General features: G+C 38.4%; 1 protein-coding gene across 2 annotated transcripts in view; it reads right to left on the bottom strand.

The window, feature by feature from the left end:
- lin7a (lin-7 homolog A (C. elegans)) overlaps positions 1-13,266 on the bottom strand; it is a 46,366-nt gene extending 33,100 nt beyond the window's left edge. For both annotated transcript variants that reach the window (XM_042511220.2, XM_042511221.2), the window contains exon 1: positions 13,105-13,266. In XM_042511220.2, the coding sequence (XP_042367154.1) occupies positions 13,105-13,141 (37 nt within the window). In that variant the 5' untranslated portion in view covers positions 13,142-13,266. The remainder of the gene's footprint in view (positions 1-13,104) is intronic.
- Between the last annotated feature and the right edge of the window lie 6,253 nt (positions 13,267-19,519).

Below are 19,519 nucleotides of genomic sequence, written 5' to 3' on the forward strand. Positions count from 1 at the left end.
TTGAAATACATTGCAAAATACCAAGAAACAACAAAAACTATTGTTTTGTGGTGGCATGTTCATGCTTTTCCCACCAGGATAGTAATTTTTAACACATTAACCACAGTAATGTATCACCTTCATAATAATGTACAAGTGTAACATATCTGTGGTTTGCAAAAATGTACAATGACAACAATTATCCTGTTGACTGGGTTTATTATTTTACACTGTATGACTTTTTAATCTGTTTTCTATAGTGTCATAGAGAATATATTGTAATATTATAATACTGTTTTTAAAGTTTTTATGGCCGACTTCCGCAGACAGTTGAGTATTTGCACATCCAGCAGACACAGAACAACATTAGCATTCACTTGCAGTTGCATCTCTGGCCACCTGATGAATGTAAATTCAACATTCACTCTCTTTTTGGGACTCCAGCGACTCCTGAGGGAAATATCTGTCTCTTTAGCTGCTAAATGCTGCACTGTGTTCACCAGCTAGTTGCTAACTTTGACTCTCTGCTGCTTGGTGCTGATAATGTGGAGCTTTTTTGCTGTATACAGCTGGCTGCTATATCTGTACATGAGTTACCAAATCAAAAGGATGAGGGTCATAAAACCAAAACAATAAGCTGATTGTTGTTGAAATGTTTAACACAGGCCTACCACTACATGTAGCAGTGTGTCATGTTAAAACTTGCAGAAGCGTGCCTGGAGCAAATGACCATAAAGAAATCTGTCATGAGCTGACCTTGTAGCAAAATTAGAAAAAAAAAAGTTTTCGTAAATAGTATATCATTTTACAAACGTCAACGTCAGTATTTGAAACTTTTGCTGCATTAATTATGAACATCGAAAAATAAGTTAAAGCATAATATGTTCCCTTTAGTATAAAAAAATATTTATTCTGCACATTTGACCTGTTATTTATCTGCCAGCTAATAATTCTCATGTCATTCCAGGGCCTGCTATTTCATCCCTCCCCTGCAGTTGGTATGAGCTATTCTTGCCTTCTCATCATCACCTGACAGCCACACCCAGCTGCACAGCTGCTCCAAATATTCCCATCAACCCCTGACTCTCAGCTCTCCACCAGGTTGCAACTCATTTGTGCATGTGAGTCTTCTTTCTGTCATACTCAGCTGCTACGTAAGTCAAATACTTCTTCTTTCACCACTGGACTTCCCAGTAATCCTGGCCAAATCTGTTTCTCTAAAAATACAGAGGAGGGAAATCAAGTTCATCCCTCAACTGCTTTAATATTTTGACTTTAATCTCAACCCAGAGACCTGCAGTTTCATGCTCTTGGGGGATTCAGGAGGTCCAGATGTGTGCAGCATCTGCACAAGTTTTTCCATCCGCCTCACTGAAAACTATATATGCTCAATCTTCACGTTGACAGCTGAAAGTCTGCCAAATTTAGCATATCTGTGAAGCAAACAGACTGTATGCAATTAGGTCATTCTCACTGTGCAGTTTGACAGATTCTTCTCTAAAGGAAGAGAAAAAGGAGCTGATGCTGCTGTATCTAAATGAGGAGTTCTTTTTTAAAGAACAGTGACACAAGAAAAAAGTATCTCTTTCTCATTATCTGCCCGAAAAAGCTTTAAAAAAAACCCAACAAGGTATCGCACTGTGCAAAGGAAAAGATGTAATTAAAGGGTATCTTTGAGGAGTTGTGACACCAACCCGAATAAATTGTGTGCAGGCTACATCACGATACAGTTACAGTGAAATGCACTGCTGCCATATTAAGCAGAGCGATGACACCGGCAGAGATCCTGTCTGCAGTTAATTTCCCTCTGCTATACTTAGGATGAGGGCATTCTCATTAGTGATACTTAATGATTAAATGAGCTAAGTTTAATGCAAGTTTTTTTTAATTACAAGACTGTCAAGACTTTCTCAGAACAAAGTCTCCATTGTGTGCTGATGATGGAGTCACAATATTTATGGAGATTCAATAATGAACCAATGGTGGCTCTTCCCTCCACTTTTACGCTCACAAACCATCAGTTAAAGGTGTTTAAACAGCATTAAAAAAAACTACGAAATTTTCCAAAATGTTTCATGCTTTCTGTTTATCTTTCTCACATCAAAGTCAAAGATCCTGAATCGGCCTCATAGTGTTTTCCAGTGGGATTGTGTTTGCTGTGTTTGCAGGAAGAGTGGGAAGATGACATGCATTTTTGTTGTTGGTCGCCTAGCAACAGTGTTGACTTTCATGGGTTGAATGCCAAACATACAGTGTACTTGACTTTCTATGTCGAGGATATGACCTCATGACATCAATTTCGAGGCAGCATTATAATACAGATGGGAGCGAGGGGAAAACAGGCGAGATGGCAAAACAATCGACGTTAATGGACCCGAACATCTTAGATTTCTTCTGTAAGATTAGTAAAATGTTCTCATGCACTGTTCATATGTACACTATCTGGAAAAGTAATCCACCACAATTTGTCTGTTCCATGTTTTCATGAGTCTGTAATTCCTGTATAATCCATGTAGTCGGAACGCTTTGCTAATGTAAACAATGCACTAGTGAGAGTAAACAAGGAAGCAGCCACATATGCAGACAGGTTGTGATATTGGATGTCACAAAACACAGGACAGCACTAGAAACCAATGCCAGGACTTCAACAAAAGCACGTGGTTAGGATTAGGCTACAAAGGTAAGAGTGGTTATGTTTCAGAAAAAGCACAGAGGTTTCGCTCTATATTCATGTGTAACGTGAACACCGGGCTCCCAGATAAAAGTCTGACCATCCACTCCCACTCCTGCCCAACCTATAGGGCCCTTTCAGCTCCTTATGTTATGTCCCTACTGGCAGCGATTCAACCTGATGTTGTCCAATGGGCGTATCGTATGGCCGTGACAGGTGCTTACCAGCTGTCTGGCTGACCGGTGCCATATCATAAACAAACTGATGCTGCACTGTAACATATCATCCGGCCCTGAAAGGTGGCTTTTGGTGCCTGTATCTTATGCAGAAATTACTAACAAAGCAGCAGTATTTGACGACTTTAAAATGAGAATGGGTTGGACATGTGCATGTGACTTACTCCAACCTCTGGTTTCTAGTAATTGGTTAGGGAAAATCAAATGCACTCTCCAATAGAGATTGGCTAGAGTGGACGCAATGTCAAACGGAGGATGGAAATGGAGTGTAAAGAGCTAAAAATTCTGACATCAGGCAAACACAACATAGTTCTCCCTTGATATTACAAGCTTTAACAACCAAAGAGACCTATGCGTACCTCGTCACACACCCAGAATACAAAAGGTCTTTATAGTTTCTTTTCTTCAATATTTTTTTAAAAGGAATAATAAAATTCAATGCAAAAGAGAAGGCTGATGTAAGACAACTATAGCAGGCATTGTGTGTGTGGCACTTTACTCTGAAAACTCATTTCTCTGAGCTCTTCTAACATCAGGCTGTAACTAAAAAAGGTCATCCTCATCATTTGCTGATTAGAGAAAAGGCACAGAGCTGAACAAAGCCACAGTGACACGTAATAAAGGCTTCAACGCTCGACAAGGCTCCACAACATTGTTGTGTGGATGTGCTGGCATTGGGCAGCGCACCAGTTTTCTGGTACAATTAGTCAATTTATATCAGTGGCAGAACTGAGTGTAATTCATTCTCAGCACTTAGAAATGTCGTTTTGACAAAACTGCATGGATGTAAATAAACACGCCCAGATCAGAGGCTGAGCTCGTTAAACCATGCGGGAGTTATAAATCTCTGAAACCTGAGGATCCTCCTTTCAAATTCAGCTTAAATGACCTTCCTCCACCTCCACTCCTCTGCACCTTTGCAGCCTGAGAGATGCTATCAGGAATGCCACGCATGAATACAATGTCCTGAAAAGGCCTTACCATCTGCCGCCGCTTCTTTGACCCGGGTGTCCTTGGTGCCCTTAGCAACTCTGCAGCTAATTCAAACTATAATAACTGAAATAATCACACTCTGAATGAGTAAAATGGGACGACAGGGTTTTACCAAACAAGTCCCATGCCAAGAGAATTAGCTCTAATTTGCCCTTCTGCGACGATCCCCTCAAAGCCCGACAAATAAATCACTCCTTGAGGGCTAATGGCTCGTATGGGAGCCTGCGGTGAGAGCAGAGACCGAAAACATCGCGCTTATTGTCTTCTTCATCCTCGCTAATTACTGGACAGTTTCCCCTCAAGACAATTACTATGAGAACCTTTTGTTTCTGCATTAAACAGAGGTGGGTTGAGATCTCAACAACTATGAGATCAGCCTGTCAGCGACCTTTCTAATCTTTGACATCGCTGGTGTGATTGAGAACATGCGATGGGAATAAGGTCTGGATTCAAATCAATGCACTTACTATGATCTCTCAGTGGGAAAATAAGCACTGTGGTAGTAGAGTGCTGCAGATATTTCTTTCAGTCTTTAAGGACAGAAGGCTATAAATTGTACAGAGACTCAGATTGGCACACAGGGATGCCATCAGGAGGAGTCATAATTGAAGTACCAAGGGCTTCACTCAAGAGTTGTCCTTAGGGCCCTGACACACCAAGTCAATGAGCGGCCGTCAGTCAATGTCAGAAAGTGGGTTAGCATCTGATGCTCTACTTTTTGTAGAGTGTCCCGCACCAGTCAACTGATGTTGGTCTTTTTGGGCTGATTCAGCATGCTAATAAGTGTCAAAGACAGCAGAGCCTGTCAGTGAATGAAATCCCTCTGATTGGCAGTTCAGCTCAGACACTAGAAGTGAAATGTAAGTGAGGAAATGGCTAAAGTCAGGAGGACATGAGATCAAAGCAAACCTGTCAAAATAGGTAAGAATATTTTTTTAGCTGTCAAGCTCTTTGGAGTAAACCATTGTGTAATTGCCCGCTGGTGCACCGTAAATTAATGTTCCTTCAATAATGTGTTGTGTTGTTAATGTGCTAACTGGGTAACTAGCATCTTGAATCTTTAGGTTCACCCCTTTTCAATGACAAATACAGACTGCCACCATCTACTGGTATGGAGAGTTATTTCTTCTTATGCACGCCAAGAGGGTACGTGCTAATTGGCTGCAGTCTTTGTGATGTTCTCAATTTCAACTTTTTGGTCAAGACATAAGCTATGTGAAGTGACTCAACAATTGGCCCTCATCACCACTAGCTCTGTGATGTTGGTTTGGCTTGTCACTGGGCTGCGTATTGCCAAGAATCTAGCAGTCTTACCACGATAAAGATATTATGATTCAATATACTGTCATTTACTAAAACCAAGGCAACATCAGGCAAATCAGAATCAGCTTTACTGCTAAGCAGATTTTCACCAGGCTATAACAGTATTACTGTAGACCAGTGTATAGTGTACCAGAAGATAGTTTTTCACTACACTACAGCCACTCCTCATTCTATTAAAGTAATTGTTTGTAGTGCACAGCATGCACCACCAGAGCTCTGGTCTCTACTGATGGAAAACACAGATGAGCTGAAAGATAACAAAACACCAAGTGGTGGAGGGATAAGTTACAGGACTGTACACAGCCGGCAGAGCGAGAAACTGTGGTGAATAGGGGCATGTTTTTTACATCTAACTTTGTTAATTAAAGATTTTTTTCAACCAAACTTGAGCTGGTGATTGTTGGAACAGTGGACTTACTAACGAGATTACTAGCAAGAGTAGTCAAGATGGTTTGGATGAGTTTTATTTTGTTTCTGTCGAGTTTGAATGCAGAGAGCTTTATGATGAGTTAACAAAGCTAATTAAGCCTTGTCAGTCTTCCTGAGTGGGAGCAAAAGTTGAGTTCAAAAGGTGTATAGTTGTATTTCTGTGTTTAATAACGAAAATAAGTGTGAAAGTATTACTTTTCTTAACAATTTGTGGGTTTCTATTGTGCATTTAATAGTCTGAAAAGCTTAAAGTAAATAGCGTACTCGCCGTTGGGGTGGGATGTTAACGCCGCACACTCATACCACCATTACCCTATACCCTGATGAAATTTCAGAAAGGTATGAAGGTATGTTACATACCGCCTAAGCCTAGCTTTCACAAACAAGACATTTCTGAAAACCCTCTTGGCAATACATCAGATTCTAATTCTGAAATATATCACCTTACTTTCAGTATTGCTATGCACTGAATCATAACCCCGTATTATGATATGTATCATATCGCCAGATTCTTCTTTTTAAATCTAATTTTTACTGCCTAGCTAATGTTTCGTCAGAGCAAAACTTTAAGGTGATGTTTAGCAGCCTCACAGGGAGGAATACAGTGTAGAGAAATCACCTTTTTCAGTCAGACTAAGAAAGGTCGTCCTCATCATTTGCTGATTAGAGAAAAGGCACAGAGCTGAACAAAGCCACAGCGACACGTAATGAAGGCTTCAACGCTCGACAAGGCTCCACAACATTGTTGTGTGGATGTGCTGGCACTGGGCAGCGCTCCAGTTTTCTGGTACAATTAGTCAATTTATATCAGTGGCAGAACTGAGTGTAATCATTCTCAGCACTTAGAAGTGTCATTTTGACAAAACTGCAGGGATGTAAATAAACACGCCCAGATCAGAGGCTGAGCTCATTAAACCATGCGGTCGTGATAAATCTCTGAAACCTGAGGATCCTCCTTTCAAATTCTGCTTCATTGACCTTTCTCTGACTCCTTTATAGACTCAGAGATGCTATCAGGCGTGAATACAATGTCCTGAAAAGACCTCTCCATCTGCCACTGTCACTTTGACCTAAGTGTCCTTTGTGCCCTTGGCAACTCTGCTGCCAAGCGTCCCTTAACTGCTTAGAACCGGGAAAGAAATCAGTTTTGTTGATGCCTTTAACATGCATTTGGGACCTGAGAAAACTGGTTTGAAAACAAGGGGAAAAAGCAGTGAGCAACTTGAAATGTCCAAAATGTCCCGCAAATAGGAAAATAAATAGTAAAAGGTGACAAGAAAATTACTTTAAAAAATAGTAGCTGTGAGGACATTATTAGATTTGTTCTTTTTTTAAGGCAAAAAAATCCTAACATATATATATATATATATTTAATTTAGTTTTTAGTTCAATTTCTTAAGTTGGTTTTCTTGTTCTTTTTTTCACCTTTCCTTTATTTATTTATTTAATTATTTAAATATTTAATTATTCATTTCTTTATTTGTTTTAGCCTTACTTTCCAGCAATTTACTTGTAACATTTTACTAAATTCTTATTAATTTCTGTGCCATTTCTTGTCATTGCTCATTGCCTTCTCTCTGTATTTTTGCAAGAAATCAAGCCCATTGCTTCGGTTTCAAAGGGTTTAAGTTCAGTCAGTTACTCCAAGAACCTTTTTTCTGCATTAAACAGTTGTGGGTTGAGATATTAACTGCTATGAGTGACGTAAACTTGTCAGCAACCCCGCTAATCCCTGGATTGCTGGTGTGCCTGAGAACATGTGATGGGAATAAGGTACGGCCTCAAGTCAGTGAACTCGCCGTGATCCCTCAGAGTGAAAACAAGGACTGGGGCAGTAGAGTGCTGCAGATATTCCTTTCAGTCCATTAAGACAGGAGGCTATAAACTGTAGAGAGACTCACTAAACCTTGACACACAGGAAAGAGAACTAAAAGGAGCCTTTATTGAAGGGGTAAGAGCTTCTTTCTAGAGTTGTGGTTTTGAAGCGATGAGCAACACATTCACAGAGAACAATACACTGTAGAGAAACCAGCTGCTGTAGATCAGAATATTATGCAGTTACAAGATACTGAGGTTTTCTGCTCTTCCAAAGGCATCGCCAGGCTGTCGCTCTCTCATTCTACCTGTATATCCAATAGATGATTGCAACAAGTCGTTTGCTGTATTTTTGGCTTATCATTCTGGGAAATGGAGGAAGTAACTTATTAAAGAACAAGCAATGTAACAGCCCAGTCGCCAGAACAAAATGTTGGCATTGTATGATTCTGTAAACCATTTACACGTTACATTTGTACAATTCATACGTATCATATCAACGTTTCCAAAGTGATGTTGTACATGAGCTGACTTTTTCATTAGGTGTGTTTCCATTAACCCTCAAACGGCACAAATTAAAACTGCAAATATGAAATCTGCCTAATGAAAACATGTCAATTTCGAAAACACTTCCATGTACCGCAATGTTTATGCTTACATGAGGTAGTATTTCTGGTCATTTGAAAAAGCCTTATTTTGCACAACTGCAATGGAAACACTTTTGTTGCTTTTATAGGTCACATGATGCTATGGCAAATAATGCCTTTCCAGACTGTTCTCATGCACTGTGTGTATGTTTTCCAACAAAAAGTAATGCACCAAAATTCATACATATCCTATGTAATCATGAGCCAGTAATCTTTGTATAACCCACGTATTTGGGAATAATCATGTGACCAGTGCACTGGTGGGAGCAGAGAAGGAAGTGGTCCTGTAAAGGGGGCAGGTTGAGGTGGTTGATTCACGTTAAGTACGTAACATCGTAAGTGGGGCGCTAAGTCATAAGGTATCATAGGAACCGTTGTGTGTGGATTTATGTAGGATATGATACAAACCAATGTAGGGTACAACCTTTTTTATTTGCAGCTGTGGTTTGAGCTAAATGCTTACGCCAGCATGCAAAAAAACAAAACCTTTCTGTTTTGTTTTGTTTATATCCTGGTGTGTTATTATGATCAATGTCACTAAAACACTAGAAAACAGGTTAGTACACAGTGAAAAGTGCATGGAGGTCTTTACTTCTGTTTTTATACCTGTTTCTCTGTCAAACTCATGTTTGAGTGCTGGAGCTGATAAATACCAATGAATACTGCAGTGTCCTTTGTTCTGGGAGTGAATGCCAATTGTTTCCCTTTACATACAAAAGCCAGATGTTAGAGGATGTTTGTAGATTTTTGTGCAGTGGGAAAAGCGTTTTAGTGTAATTTTGTTTGCAGTTGCTACAACTTGCACTTATTGTACACAGACGATCTCTCTTTTGACAAAAGAGTGCAAATCTACCTTCACTCATTCTCTATATATTTCTGACAAATTTGCTCGACCAACAGCAACTGAGATACTCCCTCGATGACCTCTGCTTTCACTATTTCACATCCAAAAGCTGTCAAGTCTGAGACTTGCCTATTTGTAGTTAAATGCCAGCTCGTCTGAGAATGCAGCCTGGTTTTTATAAAATATTCAGGGACTTTCAAACCCATTGTTCTTGATAGAGGGTGCTGGTGCTTGCTTATTACAGCCATTTCCTCCGACAATAACAGGAAGGTCAGTGATGTAGGATCTTTTCATCCTGCTGTGACCCAACAAGCCAAGTGGGAGCTCTGGAAATGAACATCTCTGTCCGTTTCCTCGCCGTGTGTGTGTGTGTGTGTGTATGTGTGTGACAAACTCAGCAACTCGGCAGCTTAAGGCGACTCCCAACGCGAGACAGGGCTACCTTTTCATTAGCAATTACAGTGTTTTCTCCAAAGTGGCAGCAGCTGAAAATAGAGAGCCTGTAACGTCACCTCTCTCTCTTACTCTGACGGCTCCTGTGTGAAACTATCATTATTACTGCCACTGCCATTTCAGCTGCCAGCCGCTGACTGGTCGAATTCAAGCCACAGCATGTGAATATGGATCAGCCAGCCCCCCTGTATTCAGGCTGAGGTCACGTCTGAATCGCTGCCCCAGCAAATGACTGAGATCAGATAAGGCTGAACACTGACATTTCACCAAGATGAAAGATATTCCTCTTAGCGTCAGTGTTTAAAAGCCTGTTTATCAGCACAGCTAAGCCCTTTTTAAAATGATTCTATAGGATGATTTGTGTGGGTTGTTTATCTGTTTGCCTGCAATCTTAAACTCATTTCATTAACTCTGCGTGGTACAGCACTTTTTCACCCTGCAGATTGTGCATCAGTAAAGCTTCACTGCCCACGAGCAATGAACTTTAGTGAAGAACAAATTTCAATCAAGCACATAGCAGAAAAAAATCCTGAAAATGATCAATTGTGGCTAATTACTTGGATTCCATATAACACATGACAGCAGTCAGATTAATTCCCACATAATAATGTATGCTCCCACGAGATTAAGTGTATTTATAGTCACCTCCTGTGGCTTGGAAGTGACTGGGGAGCTGATGCTAGCTTTACTTGGCACAGAGGAAATAGCTCTCCTTTCATGATATTTGACAGCATCCGTTTCCTACGCAAGGCTTGCGCAATATTACATTTCACCACTGGATATGCATTTGGTCTGAATGTAAGGCCGGGAATTTTTCACTTGTGGGCTAGAAATAAGTACTTTAACCGTTTGAAAATATGGAGTGACAAAGATTTTCTTGTGGTCCTTTCAGATGCCTTTCACAAGTATTTCAACCTTATAACATTGAGAAACTGGTGTGATTTCTTTCAAAAACATGTGGAAAAAGGCAACTTGGTTAAAAGACCACTTGGGGAAAAAGAGAAAAAACTAGGGAAAATTCTGTTTAAAAGTATGTTACGTTATGTAATTTAAAAAAATATAAGCACTTTTCTGGGTCATTTTCTTTTTTAAGTATATTTTTTCTTGTTTTTATCTTATTTTAATTTATTTACTAGTTTTCAGGTAATTTTATTGTACTTTTTACTAATTTCTTACTAATTTTAAAGTCATTTCCTTTTTTGTTGCTCATCATCTTCTTCCTTTGTTTTTGAAAGAAGGCACACAAATTTGCTCAGATTTCATAGGGTTAAAGTATTAGTTTAGAAGTTTGGAGAAGCAGACAGGAGCACTGACATGGAAGCTAAGCATTGTACTGCAGTGGATGGGGTCAGCAATACCTAAAAAAATCAGTATCAGTTGAGGTGTACAATGTATTTAGGATATTTGACCTGCTTTATCTTAATGGCAGACAGTGATTTCCAACTGAGAAATTAAGTCATTACATTCCTCTTCATAGACAGACTTCACTGAGAGAAACAGTGATATGACCCTTTGAAGCCAAAGCAAATTGGTTTAATTTATTTAAAAAACATGGAGAGAAGGCGATGAGCAATTTAACAATACATTGCCCAAAAATTAGCAAGAAAAGTTGGAATACAATTTCCTATAATTAAGTGAAAAAACATAAAAATTACCTTAAAAAGTATTGAAAAAAAGTATTTTCTCTATTTTTTTCCTGCAACATAATTTTAAAAAGAAAATTAAATTTAAAAAAATATATATATGGTCTTCAACATGGGAGTTGCTGATTTACCGCTACCTCAGTCAGTTAGTTAGTTTGTGGGTTTTTTTTAGTGACTTTGACATTTTAAAGGGTTAGTTAGATTCTACAAAGTCACACAATAACACAAGCTAACTAACTGATGGAGGCAGTGGTCGACCAGCAACTCCTGTGTTCAGCGAGTTAAAATTACTGTTTTTGTTGATGGAGTCTGGTGGCTTTGACAAAAGTTTTGTCAGAAAACTGAGGTTGTTAACAGCTATCTCGTCACAACAGGATGTCTGACATGAAGGTTAAGAGTGAAAATACTCTCAATTTAGCATACATTTAAAATGATACAGATTTTTTGGGGTGTGAGACATGTTTTTAGGTGGCTAAAATGCATTTTTTTTTGCTGCCCCCCATCCACAGCAGTACATTGCTTAGCTTCAATGTCAGTAATCCTGTCTGCTTCTCCAAACTGGGGCATGCCAACCAACATCTAATGTATGCATTACACTGACTGTGGGTAAGTACCTCATACAACTCCACTTCAAAATATCTGAACTTTCCCTTTAACAATTAAGTGTAGGGATTTAACCCTTTGAAACCTGGAGCACTTTTCTAGTGCTGTTTTCAGGCACTTTTTACAAGTATTTAAACCTTTGAACCCTGAACAAATTGGTGCAATGTCATTTAAAAACATGGGGAAAGGGTAATAGGCATCTTGGTAAGAAATGTTTCACAAATTTCAAGAGACTAGCAGGTTTAGAAAATGATTTTTAAAAAGCTAGAGAAAAAAGAACAAAGCTAGGGAAAACTATATTTATAATTATCATACATATTTAAAATTATGCTACAGACTCATCATATATAAGAGGATTTTTCCTTTTTGTTTGTTTTTTAACTAGTTTTAACTCATTTTCAGGTTTGTTTGGAGGTTTTTTGACAAATTTCTTGCACATTTTGGGGTCATTTTGTCTTTCATTGCTTTTTGCCTTCTTCCCATGTTTTTGAAAGACATCAAGTCAATTATAGGTTTCAAACGGTTAAGTGACTCTGTTCTCCATGTATATAGGGCATCTTGTACTAAGATCTGTATAAAATCCCCCAGTGGGTTTGCTATGATATTATTACATGGGTCTTTATGAAATATGCTAAAATGCATTATACTATAGCAGCTCTTTTCTTTAAGAAGAGAGTGAAAACAATTATGCAAAAATGAATCCTGGAGGCATTACTACCATATGAATGAGGTCAGGGGATACACAAATAAGTGTTTAAGTCACATGGTCTACAATTACACACGCTATCTCAGCTCTTAGTAAACACTACCTGTGGTGCAGTAGCAGAACATGCTGTGTAACCACCATCTCAATCATATATCATTATAGGTTTTCACTGCAATTTTGCTTGCATACTGTGTATTTCCAACAAGTGCAAAAAAAAAAAAGAAAAAAAAAAAGACAACTGCTCTCCCGTGAAGGCACCAACCTGCCTGGGTTGCACCTGCCCAATCCAAATACAAAAGTTGTCTCCTATATCACAAAGTAGATAATCGTGCAACAGCAGCTGAGGCTTTATTTTTACACACGAAGCGCAAAAAAACGATCTCGAACAGGATAATATTACTGAGCACGTTACATAATATAGATAGGAATAAATGAATCGCACTGTTGGCGATGCAAGGATGTGCATTTGTCGGATAAATGACGGCGAATTAAAGAAAGACACCGCAATGATTTTCAAGAGAAATCGAGCGCTCCTTTCTGCAAAATGCACGCACGGAACGGACAGGCTGGACGTTTTTTTTTTTTTTTATTTAGAATAGCGCGAGCTCATATTGCCAGGAAATACCGACCCGTAAAAACAATCTGTAGGAAATCCGAGTCGGGCACAAACACCTGGATGTACACCGGGTTGCCAGATCTTTTGCCGAAGTTTGGCAAAACGTCAGATGACGAGCACAAATTGCAAAGCTCCGAGCGTCTTACCTCGATCCAGAGAGAGCGGTTGGACCACTGTCGCCATGACTGCTGTTTACTGGAGACTGGAGAGACTACAGGAGCTGCAGCATCACAGAGAGAGAGAGGGAGAGAGAGAGAGAGAGAGAGAGATGAGGGGATGATGAGAGAGAGGAAGAGAGAGAGAGAGGGAGAGAGAGATGAGGGGATGATGTTGGGAGTGGTTGGGAGGGGGATTAATCTACCTCCATCCTCATAACCTGGCTTTGTTTGAACAGGAGCAGCAGCTTTACAAACGCACGCACGAAATAATAGATAAATAAACGAATGTCCATCTTATCACGATAAAGACAGGACAGACTGTCCACCACTGAAAAAAAAATGGCACAAGATTTTCTTGACATACTGTTTGCCTAATCCGTCGTGGAAATTAAAATAGATACAGAAATAATTCAGACATTTAAAAAAAAATTTCTCGCATTTTGAGAAATTTGATTTCTAACACTCATTACTATATAAATTGAATTTCTTATTTATAGTCATGATATTGCAGTTGAATATTTGATTGGATGTCAACTACTATAAAAAGATAAATAAAATGCACAGATCTACAGAAGTGTGATGCATTCACTTGAAGAAAAAAAATTAATTTTTTTTCTGAATTTATAAAGTCTAATTTTTCTGAATTAATGAGATTGTCTCAGAATTCTGAGAAACGTTTTCATAAAAAAATATTCTGCTATTTTTTTGAAAAAAAGAAATCTGAATTTAAGGATTACTCTCAGAATTTTGAAAGAGATTTGGATGGAAAAAAATCTAAATAAACTAAATAATTTTATGCATTCTTGTTTTCTGAGATAATGGGATTAGTTTATCATAATTCTGAGAAACAAACGATTTTGATTTTGTTTTTCTAAATTACCAAGATAATGATATGATAAATTATTATGACTAAATAATCATTTCATTTTTCATAACTAAATTATAATTTGAGAAATTGAAAAAAAATCTGCATTTTTTTCATGATCTCAGACTCTAATTTTTCTGTATTAAAAAGACAATTATGTCAGAATTATGAAAAAATTATCAGAATTGTTAATAAGGCAATTAATCCTTTAATTCAGAAACACAGGGCTTGTGTTTTTTTCTATTATGAAAACTTTTCCTAAAATTGTGAGATAATATCCTCATTAATTCATAGCAAAAGAGCCCATTTTTTTTCTCAAGGGAATGCATTATGGTTCTGTACAAATTTGCTCAGGAGACACATTTATGATGAGTTCACTACATGGCCAAAAATATGTAGACTCCTGTGCATCACGTGTGTTTACTGAACATCTTCTTGCAAAATCTCAGGCATTTATATGCTGCTTTTGCAGCCTCCAGTCTCCTGGTTTCAGGCTTTTCATGTGATTTTGGAATCTAACTGCAGGGAGTTGCTCACATTCAAAGAGCACAAAAAATATGTGGACCACCTCGTTTTGGCCTCATAGTGTATCTCATAAATCAGAGGAGCATTCAGGACAATTGTTTTATCTTACTTTCTGTAGGAAACTGATGAACAATAAACCCAGACTGAATAAAAAAAACTCAGTCATTAGTCATAGTTACAACTATTCCTACAGCATGTGGCTTCACCGTGAACATTGGTCAAACCAGCGGCCCTGAGTTGCACGCTGAATCCCTAAATCATGTATGTGTGAGTCTCTGCGCCTGTAAATGCTTAGCCGTGTATGATCCATTCATCCATTGCACTTCAGAGATCAGCTGATTGCTGCCACGCTTGCCATTAAGGTTTATTGTGAAGCACTGAGCCATGTTATCTCCTCTCTTGGCTACATGCACCACATGCAGCCTGATAAGGACTGAATGATGGTAGTGAACCTTTGTCGAAGGGCTTACGGATTAATCCTCATGTTTATGTGCTACCACAGAACGGAGCCAAACCACTGACTCTCTTCATCTACTGTAGATCTGCTGCCTAATGGTGCCTGCTGCCGCCGTGGCATATCTCATACCTGGCCAGTCACTGCACTCGACAGAAGCAGCGCTCAATAAAAACACGTAGCAAATCCCAGGTTAGGGGGAGGCAGTGGTGGAATGTAACTAAGTACATTTACTTGAGTACTGTACTTAAGTATGAATTTGAGGTACTTGTATTTTACTTTTTTCATGCTACTTTTTACTTTTACTCCTCTACATTTCAGAGGAAATTTTTTACTTTTTACTTTATTACATTTATCTGACAGCTTTAGTTACTGTATAATATTTATACAAGTAGAGCTGCAACTATTAGATGATCAATTAATCAGTTGATTCACAGAAAAAATAATTTCAACTGCTTTGATAAACATTTAAGTCTTTTTTTTTTATAATTTTGAGTTTTGATGTAGTAATTTAAAATGTATTTATAATTTTGAATTCTTGGGATGTTTTTCTTCTTTATTAGGTTATTTTTGGGGTGTTTTTTAAAAATAGTTTTTATAGTTTGGATTTTGGGGGTGTTTTGTTTTTTCTTCTGTTTTAACACTTTCGAGTTTGGGAGTGTTTTTATTTTGAGTTTTGGTTGTTTTTTTCTGTTTTTTTTTTAATGTTTTCTTTTTCTCCTTTTTTGACAATTTTGAGTTTTGGGACTATAGTTTATGAATTTAAGGTTACGGGTTTTTAAAAAATTTTTTATTTCAGGAGTTTTAGATGTTTCTGCAATTTTTTTTCAAAATAATTTTGATGTTCTTTGCTGTGTTTTGTGTTTAGTTTTATTTTTGTGAGCATTTTGCTACATTTGATGCTTTTACATTTAATCTTTTGAGTACACTTTCCTGATAATACTTACTTATTTTTACTAAAGTACAATATTCAATGCAGGACTTTTACTCGCAGTATGTTCACAGGGTGGTAATAGTGCTTAGGTAAAGGATCTAAATAGTTCTTCCACCACTGGGGGGAGGGCAGCCTGAGGACTCACATGGCTCACAAACTGTGAATTTTCCATGACAAATGCAAGCTGTAAACATGAATACACACCTGAGGCAAGAACCAATATTTAAGCTTCAATGTGCACAGCTGTTCCGAGAAAATCCATAATATCACGCAGACACTGAAATCATTTGAATGTCGTTTATTTTGCTTGCAAGAAAAATCACTTACGCCTATACCTATTTGGGAAGCAATAACCGTACTCCTAACCTCACTTTTACTTCAAACTGGCAGATACGCAGTAATCCAAGAATGGCATTTTTAAAATGTCATATCGATGTGTTTCTGCTGATTTCAGTTTTCGTCCTCAGGGAATATTCTGTCATCGTAATCTGCTCAGTTTTTTTTGATTGAAACTGTTACTAAACCTAATCACACAGTCCATATGTGCTGGTGAATTCCAGCCACCCACAGTCCCACCCAGCTGCATGCAGATGTACACTGGTGCTAAGTGGTGGGCTGGACGGATAGAGACGGCGCCGGCTTAGAGAGCGCCACGGAAAGAGGGCAGAGGGAGATTACAGGCTCCCACCCATATGGGCCGGAATACAGTTCTGCTTCTTTTTTTTAAGAGGTGGGATTACGCTGCAGCGCTCTTAAAGCCCTTTAACTGCAAGTGAATCGATTTCCGAAAGGTCTCGACTCCCACAGAGGGAGCACGAGGCCATGTAGACACGGCAAATACAGACGAGTGGACTGAAGTATGTTTGTCAGATTAAAGCTCCAGGGTCAGAAGGTCTGTTGGCACCAATCCCCATCAGTATTCATGCTAATAAAGTCAACAGGTCTTTAAAGGAATAGTTCAGCATTTTGGGAAACATGCTGATTTGCATTCTTGCCCAAAATTAGAAAAGATGATTGATACCACTCTCATGGCTGTACGGTGGCGTATATATTAAGATATACCAAACATTCGGTTGCCTTAGCTTAGCATAAATACTGAAAAGAGGGGCAACCAGCTAGCCTAGCTCTGCACAAAGCTAATAAAGCTTTCTAAAACTCACTATTGACATATTTTATCTTGTTTGTTCCATTCATACCTGAAAAGAAGTGTAAAAATGTCAGTTTGTGGTTTTGCCAACCCAATCGCCAAAATAGCACACTCACACCTTACATTGGTTACCTGCAGCATTATTACCTGACGCTGTCCTTCAGCGTTTAAAGCACATGCGACCGGTTTCATCTGGCCGCGAACCTAAGAGACGCCGTCCGTGTGCGTTGCATGTGGACGCGGGAGGTGGCTTCTGGCGTCACCCTTGTAGAACTGACAGAACGCTATTTGATGAGTTCAGAATGAAAACAGGTTGTAAATACACGTTTTGTTGCCACAAACATGGCTAGAAATGTCTTGTTAAAGGTACACTAGGCAGGACTGTTGGTTACAGTTTGTAAATACACTCACCAGCAAAAGTAATTCCAACTCCATCGCTCTAGTTTGGCATTTTGCCTCGCTATTTTTGCATTTTTCCAGTGCTGTGCTTCTTGGATGTCTGTTTTTATGGTCTGGCACGTGGTTGCTACAGTTTTTAAAGCCGTGACCTCACTTGAGCGCTTGGGTCAAACGCCAGTAAACATCCTGACTCCCAAAGTCCACATATTGTTGGCTTTTTTTTAGAATAATCCTGCATAGTACATCTTAAAGAAATGCCACGAAAAATAAGGCTGGAACATTGTGTCATTAAAAACATCAATTTTAAGGTTTGTTGGTCGTGATCAGTGGTCAGCAGCGTGCCAACCTCTTGATGAGAAACTCATCTCACATACATGCAATCTGATTATTGAAAATGTTGATATGATATGTATGAAACAAAATATGACAAATATTCAAAAACCTAAAATCATCCAACATGTTACTCTGGTGACTGGGCTGGGTTTTATGGGAAGTTATGTTTCAGACCAGATTTATGGAGGCTTCGCTACCTTTAAAATCTACAGTACATGAAATTCCTCTGTACTGGCTGTTATTCTGCAATGAAGTTGAATTTATTCACTTATTCCATCACTACTTCTCATGTCCAGGTAATAATTGTTCAGCTTGTACTTATCAAAAAGCAACATTAGGTATCAAACTTGGACAACGTTTGACTCTTACCTCACTTCAGCATTAACTGTGATTTTTATGCCATGTTACACTGGCAAATAATCAATGAAAATTTCCTGGTAACCTGATGTAAACTCGAAAATAATGTTTTTATGCAGTAGTTTGATGATGTGACAGGCTGCTTTCCCACAGCTGCTCCATTGTTTGTTACCATCATGCAGCTGCTGACAGATAACGATCATCATCATGTAAGCATGAGGGAGGTATAGCCGACTGATAGACATCTTAAACATAGTTTTTATTTTCTAACAAGGCAAGTAAATAAAACAAATATACAATTTTCTTTAGAAGAACAACTGAAGGAAGTAGCTCCACGATGATTTTCTCTCACTTGTCAAGGCTGTCTGCCACAGTTACAGACTCTTATTTATAGCTGGAGCAGCTCTGGGATTGCTCAAGGCCACAAAACTCAGAACCTGCAACACTGATTCACACATCATGCATTTGCCATGCCATTAACCTTTTACACGATTTTCTTCTTACTGTTAAGCAACTGACGCCCCCTTCAGGGATAAGGCACCCATTCACTTTGTCAAATGGAAATAATTCATGACTAAAAGAGTAATGACACTGCACACTCGTTCACTTTGTTGCATCAACCAGCTTCCAAACAACCACAAAGAGACACAAAACTTTTTGTTTTTTTTTTAAATACCGCAAATAAACACAAAACAACCCTAAAGAGAAACAAGACACAAGACAATAACAAACAGACAAAAAATGACTAAAAATAGATACAAAAATACCACATGCAAAGAACTGCAGAGAGACAAAAAAATAACAAACACAAACACAAAATAACCAGAAAAGATACAAAGTACCCCCAAAAAGACACAATTAACACAAGACAACCACAAGAAGACAAAAAAGATTTTCTACGAGACAAAAAACGACAATGACCCAAAATTACAATAAAAAAATATACATAAATGACAAAAAAAAATCAGAGAATAACCACAAAGAGACACAATACAACCACAATGAGAGACAAAACCCCCTGAAAAAGACAAAAAACAACTACAGAGACACAAAATAACCACACAGAGATACAAAATGACTACAAAAGACTCAAAATTACCGCAAAGAGACACAAAACAACCACAAAGAGACACAAAATGACCACAAAAATATACAAAATTACCACAGAGACACAAATCAACCACAGGAGACATAAAATGACTACAAAAAACAACTACAACGAGACACAAAATGCCCGCAATAACTACAAAAGGACACAAAATTACCACAGAGACAAGAAACAGCCCCCTCCACCAGCCTCTGAGCGACTTAATGTCATTTCATTTGAAAGAAAGCTAATAAGAGAATACCGTCCCTCTTGTCACATCGTTACACAGCATGAAATGGACA

The sequence above is a fragment of the Plectropomus leopardus genome, chromosome 22 (assembly GCF_026936395.1).
Source record: "Plectropomus leopardus strain MGB_pleo_1.0 chromosome 22, ASM2693639v1, whole genome shotgun sequence".
Lineage (NCBI taxonomy): Eukaryota > Metazoa > Chordata > Actinopteri > Perciformes > Serranidae > Plectropomus > Plectropomus leopardus.